At 43.5% G+C, this 14,553-nt stretch overlaps 1 protein-coding gene across 3 annotated transcripts in view; it reads right to left on the minus strand.

Moving 5' to 3' along the window:
* nelfb (negative elongation factor complex member B) overlaps nt 1-14,553 on the minus strand; it is a 124,689-nt gene that overhangs the window by 32,404 nt on the left and 77,732 nt on the right. For 2 of the 3 annotated variants that reach the window (XM_063073242.1, XM_063073240.1), the window contains 2 exons: nt 6,377-6,483; nt 786-927 (listed from right to left, as the gene is read on the minus strand). In XM_063073242.1, the coding sequence (XP_062929312.1) occupies nt 786-927; nt 6,377-6,483 (249 nt within the window). The remainder of the gene's footprint in view (nt 1-785; nt 928-6,376; nt 6,484-14,553) is intronic. The other variant, XM_063073241.1, reaches the window with a different exon arrangement.

Raw genomic sequence — 14,553 nt, forward strand, 5'->3', positions numbered from 1 at the left:
ATTTGGTGGTATGAAACGATATGAGTCAGCTGCACCTTTTCTCATTCCCTGTCACACACTGTTGAACTTGAACAGCCCCCCACACCCCGTAGGCCGGTCCACAAGAATATCGTCAATATTAAACCAGTCCGCGGTGCTCAAAAGGCTGGGGATCCCGGCGTTAGGGAAATTCTAGGCAGTCTCTAGAGTAGGTTACATGGTTGGCACAATATTGTGGATCAACCGAAGGGCCTGTAATGTGCTGTAAATTTCTATGTTCTAAGAACTGCTGGAAATCCAGAGAAACATACAAAATACTGGAGGAACTCAGCAGCTCAGGCAACATCAATGGAGAGCAACAGTCAATGTTTCAGACCAAAACCCTTTGGTCTTAGCCGGATAAGACATGTTACACTGAACTGAGGACACAGCTCTCAGGAAATCCTGCAGGAATGCACCAGGCTAAGATTACCCTCCAAAGATCTCAATCATTTTTCTTATTGTGACTCTGCCACCAGGGAGTGGAGAGAATTTTACTCACAACACCTGACACCCTAACCCTTTATTTTACAAATGAAAGTACTTTCATAATTCGGTTAGGTAATGAATCCCATAAACTCCAAAGAGACAATCACCTTCAATTACATATAGGAAGATTCTAGACAAAGATCATTTATGTTATACTCCACACAAACTACTTTTAACTTCAATTTTACAAAACTTCAACCTGAGCTGCAGTAATTGTTCCGTAACTGCAGATCTTGTTAGAAAATATTCTTTGATTCACATTTTTCATTTTGTTTTACCTGGAGAAAGTTGCAAGGATGAAGCCATCAAAAAGAGCAGTGCAGAAGTCCTCTTCAGTAAATTCCTCTGTCAACAGAGTTAAATGGCTGGTGAATAGGTGTAAGAAAATGTCGCTAAATGCCATGCCATTGTAGGTTTCCACTGCAATGAAATACAAAGAACATTTAAGCAGCTAGTCTCAATTAATTTTTAAAATGTATTTACAATTTCAGTAAGAAGGATATACCCCAAATGCTGATTAGAAATACTGCCTCAACAGTTACATAAAAACAAATTCTAATATCTTAAATGAATTTCACAAAGGAAAAAGTGAGATCAAGGTCATGAGGAAGACCATGTTGATATTACTAATGTGGTGGCATTGGGTTTTCTGAAAAACATTAAGGCTATAGACCCCAGGGCTAGCAGATCTATCTCAAAGGATTGGGGCAGGCAAGAGCGGGACTGCTGGAGCCTTGACAAAGATCTTTGTATCCGCTTCAGCCACATGTAATGATCCAGATTTCTGAAGAATATCCATTAATGTTCTTTTGTTCAAGAAGAGAAATTGGAATAATCCAGTAAATTATAGGCTGCTGAACCTTATATCAGTGGTAGGAAAATCGCTGAAGATTTTTTAGGGACGGGATTTACTGATATTTGGAAAATCATGTACTCAGGTATAGTCAGCACAGCTTTGTGTAGTGGAGGACCTTCCTCATAAACTCAATATAATATTTTTGAGGAATTGAGGAAGATGATTGATGAGGGTAGGACAGTGGATATTGTCTGCATGAACTTCACAAAAACATTCGATAAGGTCCCAAAATATTTATGTATATGGTATCTATGGTGACCTGGTAGATTGGATTCAAAATTACTGTGAGGAAAGATTGGATAAGCTTGGGTTGTTTTCTCTGTAACAGTAAAGGCTGAGGGGAGATCTCATAAAAGCTTTCTAGGATTATGAGAGGCATAGACAGACAGGTGAAATATCTAATGCCAGAGGGACATGTATTTAAGATGGGGGGGAGGGGAGTTAGTTCAAGGCAAGTATTTTTAGAATGGTGGGGCCTGGAACGTGCTGCCCAGGATGCTAGTGAAGGCAAACACAATAGGGGTGTTCATGAGTCAGACCCCACTTGGAGTACTGTACTCAGTTCTGGTCGCCTCACTACAGGAAGGATGCTTTGCTCCGTATACCGGAATTAGTCCTTACTCTTAATAATCTCTCCTTTGCCTCCTCCCACTTCCTCCAAACTAAAGGTGTAGCCATGGGCACCCATATGGGTCCCAGCTATGCCTGCCTTTTTGTTGGCTTTGTGGAACAATCTATGTTCCAAGCCTATACTGGTATCTGTCTCCCACTTTTCCTGTGCTACATCGACGACTGCATTGGCGCTACTTCCTGCATGCATGCTGAGCTCGTTGATTTTATTAACTTTGCCTCCAATTTTTACCCTGCCCTCAAGTTTACCTGGTCCATTTCTGACACCTCCCTCCCTTTCTGTCTCTATCTCTGCAGACAGCTTATCTACTGATGTCTACTGTAAGCCTACGGAATCTCACAGCTACCTGGACTATTCCTCTTCTCACTCTGTCTCTCGCAAAAATGCCATCCCCTTCTCGCAATTCCTCCGTCTCCGCTGCATCTGCTCTCAGGATGAGACTTTTCATTCCAGGACGAAGGAGATGTCCTCCTTTTTTAAAGAAAGGGGCTTCCCTTCCTCAACCATCAACTCTGCTCTCAAAATGCATTTCTCCCATTTCATGCACATCTGCTCTCACCCCATCCTCCCGCCACCCCGCTAGGAATAGGGTTCCCCTTGTCCTCACCTACCACCCCACCAGCCTCCAGGTCCAACATAAAATTCTCCATAACTTCCGCCACCTCCAAAGGGATCCCACCACTAAGCACATCTTTCCCTCCCCACCGCTCTCTGCTTTCCGCAGGGATCACTCCCTACGCGACTCCCTTGTCCATTCATCCCCCCCAGCCCTCCCCACTGATCTCCCTCCCGGCACTTATCCTTGTAAGCGGAACAAGTACTACACATGCCCTTACACTTCCTCCCTTACCACCATTCAGGGCCCCAGACAGTCCTTCCAGGTGAGGCAACACTTCACCTGTGAGTCGGCTGGGGTAATATGCTGCGTCCGGTGCTCCCGATGTGGCCTTCTATATATTGGCGAGACCCGACACAGACTGGGAGACCATTTCGCTGGACACCTACGCTCTGTCAGCCAGAGAAAGCAGGATCTCCCATTGGCCATACATTTTAATTCCACGTCCCATTCCCATTCTGACATGTCTATCCACGGCCTCCTCTACTGTCAAGATGAAACCACACTCAGGTTGGAGGAACACTGTATATTCCGTCTGGGTAGCCTCCAACCTGATGGCATAAACATTGACTTCTCTGACTTCCATTAATGCCCCACCTACCCTTCGTACCCCATCCGTTATTTATTTATTATTATTATATATATATTTTTTTCCTCTCTCTTTCTCTCCCTCTGTCCCTCTCACTATACCCCTAATCCATCCTCTAGGATTCCTCCCTCCCCCTTTCTTTCTCCCTAGGCCTCCCGTACCATGATCCTCTCATATCCCTTTTGCCAATCAACTTTCCAGCTCTTAGCTTCATCCCTCCCCCTCCTGTCTTTTCCTATCATTTCGGATCTCCCCCTCCCCCTTTCAAATCTCTTACTATCTCTTCTTTCAGTTAATCCTGACAAAGGGTCTTGGCCCGAAATGTTGACTGTACCTCTTCCTATAGATGCTGCCTGGCCTGCTGCATTCACCAGCAATTTTTACGTGTGTTGCTTGAAATTCCAGAATCTGCAGATTTCCTCGTGTGTACAGGTTTAAGGTGCTGGGGAGAAGGTACAGAGGAGATGTCGGGCTAAGTTTTTTTACGCAGAGAGTGGTGAGTGCGTGGAATGGGCTGCTGGCAATGGTGGTGGAGGCAGATATGATAGAGTCTTTTAAGAGACTTTTGGATAGGTACATGGAGCTTAGAAAGATAGAGGGCTATGGGGAAGCCTAGTAATTTCCAAGGTAGGGACATGTTCGGCACAACTTTGTGGGCCGAAGGGCCTGTATTGTGCTGTAGGTTTTCTATGTTTCTAACATGAATGTGCAGGAATTGTAAGGATACGGGAACTGTATAAACTGAAGGGATTAGTTTAATGGGTATGTTATAACTAATGTAATGAGCTGAGCTCAACATTGTGGGCCAAAAGGCTTGCTCCTATGGTGTACTATTCCATGTTCCAAAACGGCTTGGCCATAGCAGTTAGAGGGTAATGCTTGGAAGGGTGTTATTCTGACTGGAACCCTATGTCTCATAGTGTTTGCAAGGATCAGTACTGGGACCTCTGCTGTTTGTGGTTCAGCATTAAAGAGAGATTGGACAAATGTGGATTGTTTCCTTTAGAGCAATGGAGGTTGAGCGGTGACCTGACGGGTAAGATAAATAGGATTTAGAACAGTATAGTACAGGAACAGACTCTTCGGCCTGTGACATTGTGAACTAATTAATCCAGTAACTAAATGCCTAATAATCCCTTTTGTATATGCAATGTCCCACGATCCTTTGCATACACATGAGCTGATCAAAGAACCTCTTAAATGCCTCTATCATATTTGCCTCCACTGCCACCCTGGCAGAGGTGGGCATTCCAGGTGTCCCTCACTCGATATAAACACTTAGTCCATTTCTGTCAATCGACATCTTTTATAAACCTAATAATTCCCTCCATTGTGGGACATATCTATACGGCGCCTTGTGAACTATTCCCAAAAACTTCAGCCTTCTCTGCTCTGCTATCATCCTTGCCGGTATCTTCCTCTAATCCAACTGGGCAAGCTCCTCTCTCATGCCTCTGTAATCCCCTTTATTCCATCATGATACTGATACATGTGACTTATGCTTTTTCCTCTCAAATTGTAGTATGAATTCAATCATATTATGATCCCCGTCTCCTAAGGGTTCCTTTACATTAAGCTCCCTAATAAGATCTGGGTTATTACACAACATCCACTCTAAGATAGCTTTTCCCCTGAATAGGCTCAAGCACAACCACTTTAAAGAGCCATCTTATAGGCATTCAACAAATTTCCTCTCTTGCGAACCGACACCAACCTGATTTTCCTAATCCACTTGTATACATTACAATTGTGTCATTATCTTTATTACATGCCTTTTCCAGCTCCCGTTGCAATCTCAACCCCACATCTTGGCTACTATTTGGAGATAGTACCCATAGTGGGTTTTTTTAAACTCCACTCACTACTACCTAACTCCACCCACAAAGATTCAACGTTCACTGACCTGATGTCACCTCTTTCTAAAGATGTAATTCCATCTTTTATCAGTAGACCACACCACCACCTCTGCCTCCTGGTTGTCCTTCCGATACAAAGTGTATCCTGTGATGTTCCATAGCTTCCATCTATGGCCTTCTTTCAGCCATGACTCTGTGTTGCCCACAATGTCATATTGATGAATCTGTAATAATTTGTCCACCTTATTCCGAATGCTATGCACATTTAAATACAGGACCTTCAGTCCCACATTCTTTGCCCTTTTGAATTTTGAATCTGTGGTATAATTTAACTCTTTGCTCTGTCTGCATTTGTCAATCATTGGCTTGTCCTTCTCTTCATTCATGTTACATCCATCATCTACTTGTAAACCTGGTGGCTCATCCTCCAGCTCTATCATCCTGGTTTCCGCCCCCTGCCATATTAGTTTAAAGCACTCCCAACAACTCTAGTAAACCTGCCTCCAAGAATATTGGTCCCTGTCACATTCAAGTGCAACCCATCCCTTTTGTAAAGGTCATATCTGCCCCCTGCTCCAATTCTTCAGGCATACATTTATCTGCCACCTCTTTCTATTCCTATCCTCATTGTCGCATGGCACAGGCAGCAACCCCGAGATTACTACCCTTGAGGTCCTGCTTCTCAACTCCCTTCCTAACTTCCTGTATTCTTTTTTTCAGGACTTACACCCTTTTTTTATCTATCATATTGGTAGCAGTATGTACCATGACTTCTGGCTGGTCACTTTCCCTCTTCAGGATAATATGGACACATATAGAGACATCGCAGACCCTGGCACCCGATAGGCAAGCTACCATCTGTGTTTCCTTTTTGTGCCCAAAGAATCACCTATCTGTCCCCCTAACTATAGAGTCCCCTATTACTGCTGCCCTCCTCTTCAGTTCCCTACCCTTCTGAGCCACAGGGACAGATTCTGTGCCATTGTTGCTTCCCACAGGTAGCCTCCCCCCACCAAATAGTACTCAAAATGAAGTACTTATTGCGAAGAGGATGGCCACAGGGATGCTCTCTACAATCTGACATTCTCCCTTCCCTCTCCTGACAATCACCCATTTATCTTGCATGTGGGAGGAAACCGGTGTACCTTGGGAAAATCCATATGGTCACAGTGGAATTTTAACTTATGTTCCTATATTCATGCCTCTGAGACATTACAGCACAGAAGCACAAGATCAAACATTACTTTATCTATCAACTTTATTGCAGAGCTGGCAGGAATTGTCGCAAAATAATTGCCTTTTTGTCAGCGCAGATACTCACCCAATGAAGGCAGTAACCGGAGAATAGCATTCTTATTCCTCTGTTTTGTGATGTGCAGAACATAGTACAATGCGATTTCACAAGCTACACGATTTTCTAGAATGAACCTAACAACAAAAGAAACCTCAGCACTTTGCTTGATATCCAGTTATTTTAATCAGAATGTTGCATGCAAGTGCTGTAATATTTTCATATTCCACAGAAAAATTGTTAAAAATTTGTAATTAATTGGGCTGACACACACTACACACTATTGTAATTTGTAAATAGGGGTGATGGGGTTAAGAAGAAAGAAGATAGCTACACATTGCTTCTAACATCTGCAAAACCAGTTCTCACCTTTTTCCAGTATGATTATATGGGCCAAATAGCCTCCTTCTATGCTGTAAGTTTCTATGACCCTAATGCAGAAAATCAGATAACTTTTGTGTCCTGAAATTCTAGTATACCAAAGTGAAGTAATCAAAATCCAACCTTTTGGAAAAGAGGGGAAGAAAGAGAAAATACCACTAACAACGGAGTGCAAGTGTACACATACAGTACTGGGCAAAAGTCTTAGACACCCTAGCTATATATGTGCCTAGAACTTATTGCACAGTACTGTATATCCTTCATGAAACTATCACCATCAATCCAAAGGAATTTAAGTATCCACTTACTGTAAGTGACAGCAACAAGCAATTGTGAGTGTATTAACATTAATTTAAGAAAGGAAATGTCAAACACAGCCAGAAACAATGAAGGAGAAGACAGGAGAGGCAGTCCACGACTCTGGCTAAGTCTCCAGAGATCAGTGAGGCTTGAAGGTGAAAGCAGCTAGTTATCGTCCTGGACAGGTGTCCCAGGTCTAGCCACACAGCAGTAGAATCTAGTTATCCATGAAAGATTACTGGCTAGAGAATGAAGATGACTTGGCAGCCTTCACATTCATATCATATCAGGAAATGAAACAAGAATAGCTCTCATTCATTAGTGCCAATATGAATTTCCCGGGGATATGAAATAAGCCAGGAGAGTGTAATACTATGATTCACTTTTAATGAGTTTCAAATTAATTAAAACAATGGATAAGAACCCATGACGCCTTTGAGCTTCTAGGTGCAGATATGCGCATGCATAAAAATGAATGAAGAAATTTATCTCACATCTGATGTCACTCCTTGTCAATAAGCTTAGCAACAAAATCATAGTGGTATGAACTTGCTGTACCTGCTGCTAAGAATCATGGCAATAGTTCAATAAATATGGAATAAATTTGGCACCTTCTAACATGATAACTGTATTACTGTCCAACATGTTACATGCAGAATAATAGAGTTGTCTTTGTAGAGGATTTAAATTTTCCTAACCTAGATTGGGAGTGCTCTAAGTGCAAAGGGCTTAGAAAGAGCTTGGAATTTATTAAGTGTGTTCAGGAAAGTTTCCTCAGGCAATATATTGACAGCCCTACTGGAGATAGGGCAAGTTTGGGAAATAGAACAGGGCAAGTGGACTGAGGCAATAGTGGAGAGCACTGGGGATCAATGACCATAGTTCTATTAGTTTTAAATTAGTTATGGAAATTGAGAGAGCAGGTCCACAAGTTAAAAGTTCTAAATTAGGGGGTAAACTTTGATGATATTCAACAGGAAATTACAAATGTTGATTGGAAAAGGTTGTTTGCAGGCAATGAGATTTCGAGCAAGTGGGAAGGTTTTAAAAGTGAGAAGACTTCCTACTCCAATATGGCCATCCATGGCCTCTTCCCCTGTCGTGATGAGGCCACGCTTAGGTTGGAGGAACAACACCTTATATTCTGTTTGGGTAGCCTCTGACCTGATGGCATGAACATCGATTTCTCAAACTTCTGGTAATGCCCCTCAACAACCCCGCCCCCCCCCCCATTTTACATCCCCTTTTCCCTCTCTCACCTCATCTCACCAATCAACTTCTCAGCTTTTTACTTCATCCCTCCCCCTCCATGTTTCACCTATCACCTGGAGGTCTTCTCTCCTCTCCTCCCCTCCCCACCTCAGCTTTTCTCCTCCAGTCCTGCCAAAGGGTTTCAGCCCGAAACATTGACAGTACTTTTTCCATAGATGCTGCCTGGCCTGCTGAGTTTTTACAATGAGAAAATTAGCCCCCTTCAGTTTCAGGTGCAACCCGCCCCTTTTGTACAGGTCATACTTCCCCCAAAAAGATATCCCAATGATCCAAGAACCTGAAGCCCTGCCCCACCTCCCCCCGCACCAGCTTCTCAGCCAAATCATCCTATCTCTACTCTCACTGGTGCACAGCACAAGTAGCAATCCAGAAATTACTACCCTGGAGGTTCTGCTTCTCAGCTTTAGACAACAGACAATAGACAATAGGTGCAGGAGTAGGCCATTCGGCCCTTCGAGCCAGCACTGCCATTCACTGTGATCATGGCTAATCATCCACAATCAGTATTTCTGCTCGCTTTCTAAATTCTCTCTTCAGGACCTCTTTGTTTTTCCTTTCTATGTCATTGGTACTAATATGTAGCGACATCTGACTGCCCTCCCTCTCCCTCCCCCTCCAAAATGTTGTGGATGCAATCCAAGACGTCCCTGAGGGTGGCACCTGGGAGGCAACATACCATGCATGTGTCCTGTTCACATCCACAGAATCTCCTGTCTGTTCCTCTGACTACTCAGTCCCATAAGACCAGAAGACACAGGAGCAGAATTAGGCCATTCAGCACATCATGCTCCATCATGGCTGATCCCGGATTTCACTCAACCCCATACACCTGCCTTCTTGCCATATTCTCTGATGCTCCAACCAATCAAGAAACTATCAACTTCTGCTTTAAATATACCCACAGACTTGACTTCCACTGCAGTCTGTGGCAGAGCATTCCACAGATTCACTACTCCCTAGCTCTGGCTAAAATAAAATTCCTCCTTACCCCTGTTCTAAAAGGTTGCCCCTCAACTTTGAGGCTGTGCCCTCTGGTTCTGGATATCGCCACCACGGGAAACATTTATTCCCGGAATCAACCTTGTGGACTCTCTCCAATAACAAAATATCCTTTCTGAGATATGGGGCCCAAAACTGTTGACAATACTCCAAGTGTCACCTGACTAGTGTCTTATAAAGCCTCTGCATTATCTCTTTGCTTTTATCTTCTATTCCCCTTGAAATAAATGCCAACATTGCATTTGCCTTCTTTACCACAGATTCAAACTATAAATTAACCTTCTGGAGTATTGCACAAGGATTCCTAAGTCCCTCTGCACCTCTGATGTTTGAACCTTCTCCCCATTTAGATAATAGACTGAACTATTGTTCCTTTTACCAAAATGCATTACCGTACTTTTCCCAACACTGTATTCCACCTGCCACTTTTTTGCCCATTCTTCCAATTTGTCTAAGTCCTACTGGAATCGCATTGCTTCCTCAGCACTACCTACCCCTCCATCTATCTTTGTATTATCCGCAAACTTTGCCACAAAGTCCCCTATCACAACTGCTCCCCCACTGCACCCTCTTTCTCTTCTGCATCATAAACCCTGGAATTTGTAACATTTCCCCGGGAGGTCATCCCCGACAACAGTATCCAAAACGGTATACTTATTATTGAGGGTACCCTAGACCAAGATAATCATTTCCCTTTATCAGAAGATGATAGTGAAGGATTCCCTCCAAAAATGAAGCAGGGTATGTGTGCATGCAGTACGACCTAGAAAACTGTGAGTCATGAACCAATAAAAGGCAAGAAATTATTTATGTTATACCAGTTCCCAATAACATCAGTCCCCAAAGAGAGAGACTAAACTTCAACTCCCAACATTCAATGGCGTTACTACAGCCAGGTTCCCCACCATCAACATCCTGGGAGTACTTGTCCTTTGACTCAAATGGATCAGATGTAAGAACACTGTAGCTACATGAGCAGGCCAGAGGCACGGATATTCTACAGATACTGACTCCCAAATACTTCTCACTCCTCCAGCACATAATTCAGGTGCAGGATGAAGTAATCATCACTTGCCTGACAAGTACAGCTTAGAACCATCTAGAATAAAGCAGCCTGTTAGATTGGTATCCCATCTGCAACCATCAACTTGTCGGCAATATGCACCAACGATTATTATTTAATGAAGCTAATCATTTAGATTATTCTAACAGTACCTTCAAATATGACCATCAGACCATAGATACAGGAGCAGAATTCGGCCATTTGGCCCACCAAGTCGTCTCCATCTTATCATGGCTGATCCAATTTTCCTCTCAGACCCAATCTCTTACCTTCTCCCCATATCCCTTCATGACTTTTACAGTTGCCTTTTGTTGGTTTTTATGAGCTTCCCAATACTCTGACTTCCCACTAATTTTTGCTCTAGTATATGCTATATATTTGGCTTTTATGTTGGCTTTGACTTCTCTTGTTAGTCACGGTTGTGCCATCTTGCCTTTAGAATACCTCTTCCTCTTTGGGATAGATATATGCTGTGCCTTCTGAATTGCTTCCAGAAATTCCAGCCATTGCTGCTCTGCCATCATCCCTGCCAGTGTTCTTTTCCAATCAATTCTGGCCAACTCCTCTCTTAGGCCTCTGTAATTCCTCTTACTCCACTGTAATATTGATATATCTGACGTAAGCTTCTCCTTCACAAATTTCAGAGTGAATTTGATCATATTATGATCATGACCACTTGTCCCTAAAGGCTAATTAATTCTGGTTCATTGCACAACACCTAATCCAGGGTAGCTGATCTCCTAGTGGGCTCAACCATGAGCTGTTCTAAAAAGCCAACTCGTAGGCATTCCAGAAATTCCCCCTCTTGGAATCCAACACCAACATGACTTTTCCAATCTGATTGCATATTGAAATCCTCCATGACTATTGTAACATCGCCCTTTTGGCATACATTTTCAATCTCCCATTGTAATTTGTCGGCCACATTCTTACTGCCGTTTGGGGGTCTGTATACAACTCCCACTAGGGTCCTTTTACCCTTGCAATTTCTTAGCTCTATCCACAATAACGCAACATGTTCCAATCCTATGACACTCCTTTCTAATGATTTAATTTCATTTCCCCTCCTTCTCCTGATAGTAACACAGTTACCTGTGTCCTGCAAGTTAGGGGTGACTATCTTTCTGTAACTCCCGTTTATCACCTCCTCATACACCAGTATGAAACATAGAAAACCTACAGCACAGTACAGGCCCTTCAGCCCACTAAGTTGTGCTGAACATGTCCCTACCATAGAAATTACTAAATTACCACAGCCCTCTATTTTTCTAAACTTCATGTACCTACCCAAATATCTCTTAAAAGACCCTATCGTATCTGCCTCTACCACCGTTGCTAGCAGCCCCTTCCACACACTCAAAACCCTCTGCGTAAAAAACTTATCCCTGACATCTCCTCTGTGCCTACTCCCAAGCACCTTAAACCTGTGCCATCTTGTGGCAGCCATTTCAGCCCTCGGAAAAAGCCTCTGACTATCCACACAATCAATGCTTCTCATCATCTTATACACCTCTGCCAGATCACCTCTCATCCTCTGTTGCTCCAAAGAAAAAAGGCCGAGTTCACTCAACCTGTTTTCATAAGGCATGCTCCCCAATCCAAACAACATCCTGTAAATCTCCTCTGCACCCTTTCTATGGTTTCCACATCCTTCCTGTAGTGAGGGGACCAGAACTGAACACAGTACTCCAAGTGGGGTCTGACCAGGGTCCTATATAACTGCAATATAACCTCCCGGCTCTTAAATTCAATTCCACGACTGATGAGGGCCAATACACTGTATGCCTTCTTAACCACAGAGTCAACCTGCGCAGCAGCTTTGAGCATCCTATGGCCTCGGACCCCAAGATCCCTCTGATCCTCCACACAGCCAAGTGTCTTACCATTAGTACTATATTCTACCATCATATTTGACCTACCAAAATGAACCACTTCACACTTATCTGGATTGAACTCCATCTGCCACTTCTCAGCCCAGTTTTGCATTCTATCAATGTCCTGCTGTAACCTCTGACAGCCCTCCACACTATCCACAACACCCCCAACCTTTGTATGAGATGAAAGTCAAGTCGCATTTTCCTTAATACGTTCTCTCAGGAGCTGCAACTTGGTGCACCTAGTGCGATGTGTTTATCTTGGAGACCTCCAGTCTCCCAGGTTTCTCAAAACCCACACACAGTACAATGTCCAACTTCTGCCACCAAGAACTAGAACAGAAGGTGTATTGGAACACCTTATATTGACCTGGAAATATCTCAGCAATCCTTCATGGTCACTCTCCCTGAACCATGCAACATCTTATCTAACAGCATACAGGAATATATTTACCAGAAGAACTGCAGCCACTCAAGGCAGTGGCTCAACATCATTTTCTCATGGGCAATTAGGGAAGAGTGGATGAATGCTGACATTGCCAGAAGGGTCCATATCCCCAAAAGAATGAAAAGACCAGAAGGCCATAAGACATAGGAGCAGAATTACGCTATTTGGCCCATCGAGTCGGCTCGATTTCATCATGGCTGATCCAATTTTCCTCAGGCCCAGTCTCCTGCCTTTTCCCCGGGTCCCTTCATCCCCTGAGCAAACAAGAGTCTACCAACGCCTGCCTTAAATATATATATATATATATATATATATATAAAGACTTAGCCTCCACAGTTGCCTGTGGCAAAGAATTCTACAAATTCACCACTCTGGCTGAAGAAATTCGTCCTCATTTCCGTTCTAAAAGGACGCCCCTCTATTCTGAAGCTGTGTCCTCTGGTCTTAGACTCTCCAACCATTCAATAGGTTTCAATGAGGTCACCCCTCATTCTTCTGAAGGAGTGAATACAGGCCCAGAACCATCAAACATTTTTCATATGACAAGCCATTCAATCCTGGAATCATTTTCATGAACCTCCTTTGAACCCTTTCAAGTTTCAGCACATCCATTCAAAGAAAAGGGGCCCAATCCTGCTCCTAGTGAGGCCTCACCAGTGCTCTATAAAGTTTCAACATTATATCCCTGCTTTTATATTCAAGTCCTCTTGAAATGAATGCTATCATCGCATTTGCCTTCCACACCACAGACTCAATGTGCAAACTAACCTTTAGGGAATCCTCCACAAGGACTCACAAGTCCCCTTGCACCTCAGTTTCTTTGTATTTTCTCTCCATTTAGAAAATAGTTAACCCTTTCATTTCTTCTACTTACATGCATGACCATGCATGCCCCAACACTGTATTCCACTAGGCCAGGCAGCATCTCTAGCAAGAGGTACAGTCGACGTTTCGGGCTGAGACCCTTCATCAGGACTAACTGAAAGAAGAGATAGTAAGAGATTTGAAAGTGGGAGAGGGAGGGGGAGATCCGAAATGATAGGAGAAGATAGGAGGGGGAGGGATAGAGCCAAGAGCTGGACAGTTGATTGGCAAAAGGGATATAACAGGATCATGGGACGAGAGGCCTAGGGAGAAAGAAAGGGGGAGGGGGGAAGCCCAGAGGATGGGCAAGGGGTATAGTGAGAGGGACAGAGGGAGAAAAAGGAGAGAGAGAAAATGTGTGTGTGTGTGTGTGTGTATATATATATATATATATATATATATATATATAATATAATAAATTAATAAATAAATAACGGATGGGGTACGAGGGGTGCCATCAGGTTGGAGGCTACCCAGACGGAATATAAGTTGTTGTTCCTCCTACCTGAGTGTAGCTTCATCTTTATCCCTTTTGCCAATCCCACCTCCCCCTCGGACCCCATTCGTTATTTATTTTATATATATATATTCTTTTTCTCCCTCTGTCCCTCTCACTATTCTCCTTGCCCATCCTCTGGGCTTCCCCCCTCCCCCTTTCTTTCTCCCTAAGCCTCCCATCCCATGATCCTCTCATCTCCCTTTTGCCAATCAACTGTCCAGCTCTTAGCTTCATCCCTCCTGTCTTCTCCTATTATTTCCGATCTCCCCCTTCCCCTCCCACTTTCAAATCTCTTACTATCTCTTCTTTCAGTTAGTCCTGACGAAGGGTCTCGGCCTGAAACGTCGACTGTACCTCTTCCTAGAGATGTTGCCTGGCCTGCTGTGTTCACCAGCATCTCAGGGTACTTGGAGGCACATGATAAAATACGCCATAGTCAGCATGGTTTCCTCAAGGAAAAATCTTGAGTGACAAACCTTTTGGAATACTTTGAAGAAATAACAAGCA

This window comes from Mobula hypostoma, chromosome 21 (assembly GCF_963921235.1).
Source record: "Mobula hypostoma chromosome 21, sMobHyp1.1, whole genome shotgun sequence".
Taxonomy (NCBI): Eukaryota; Metazoa; Chordata; class Chondrichthyes; order Myliobatiformes; family Myliobatidae; genus Mobula; species Mobula hypostoma.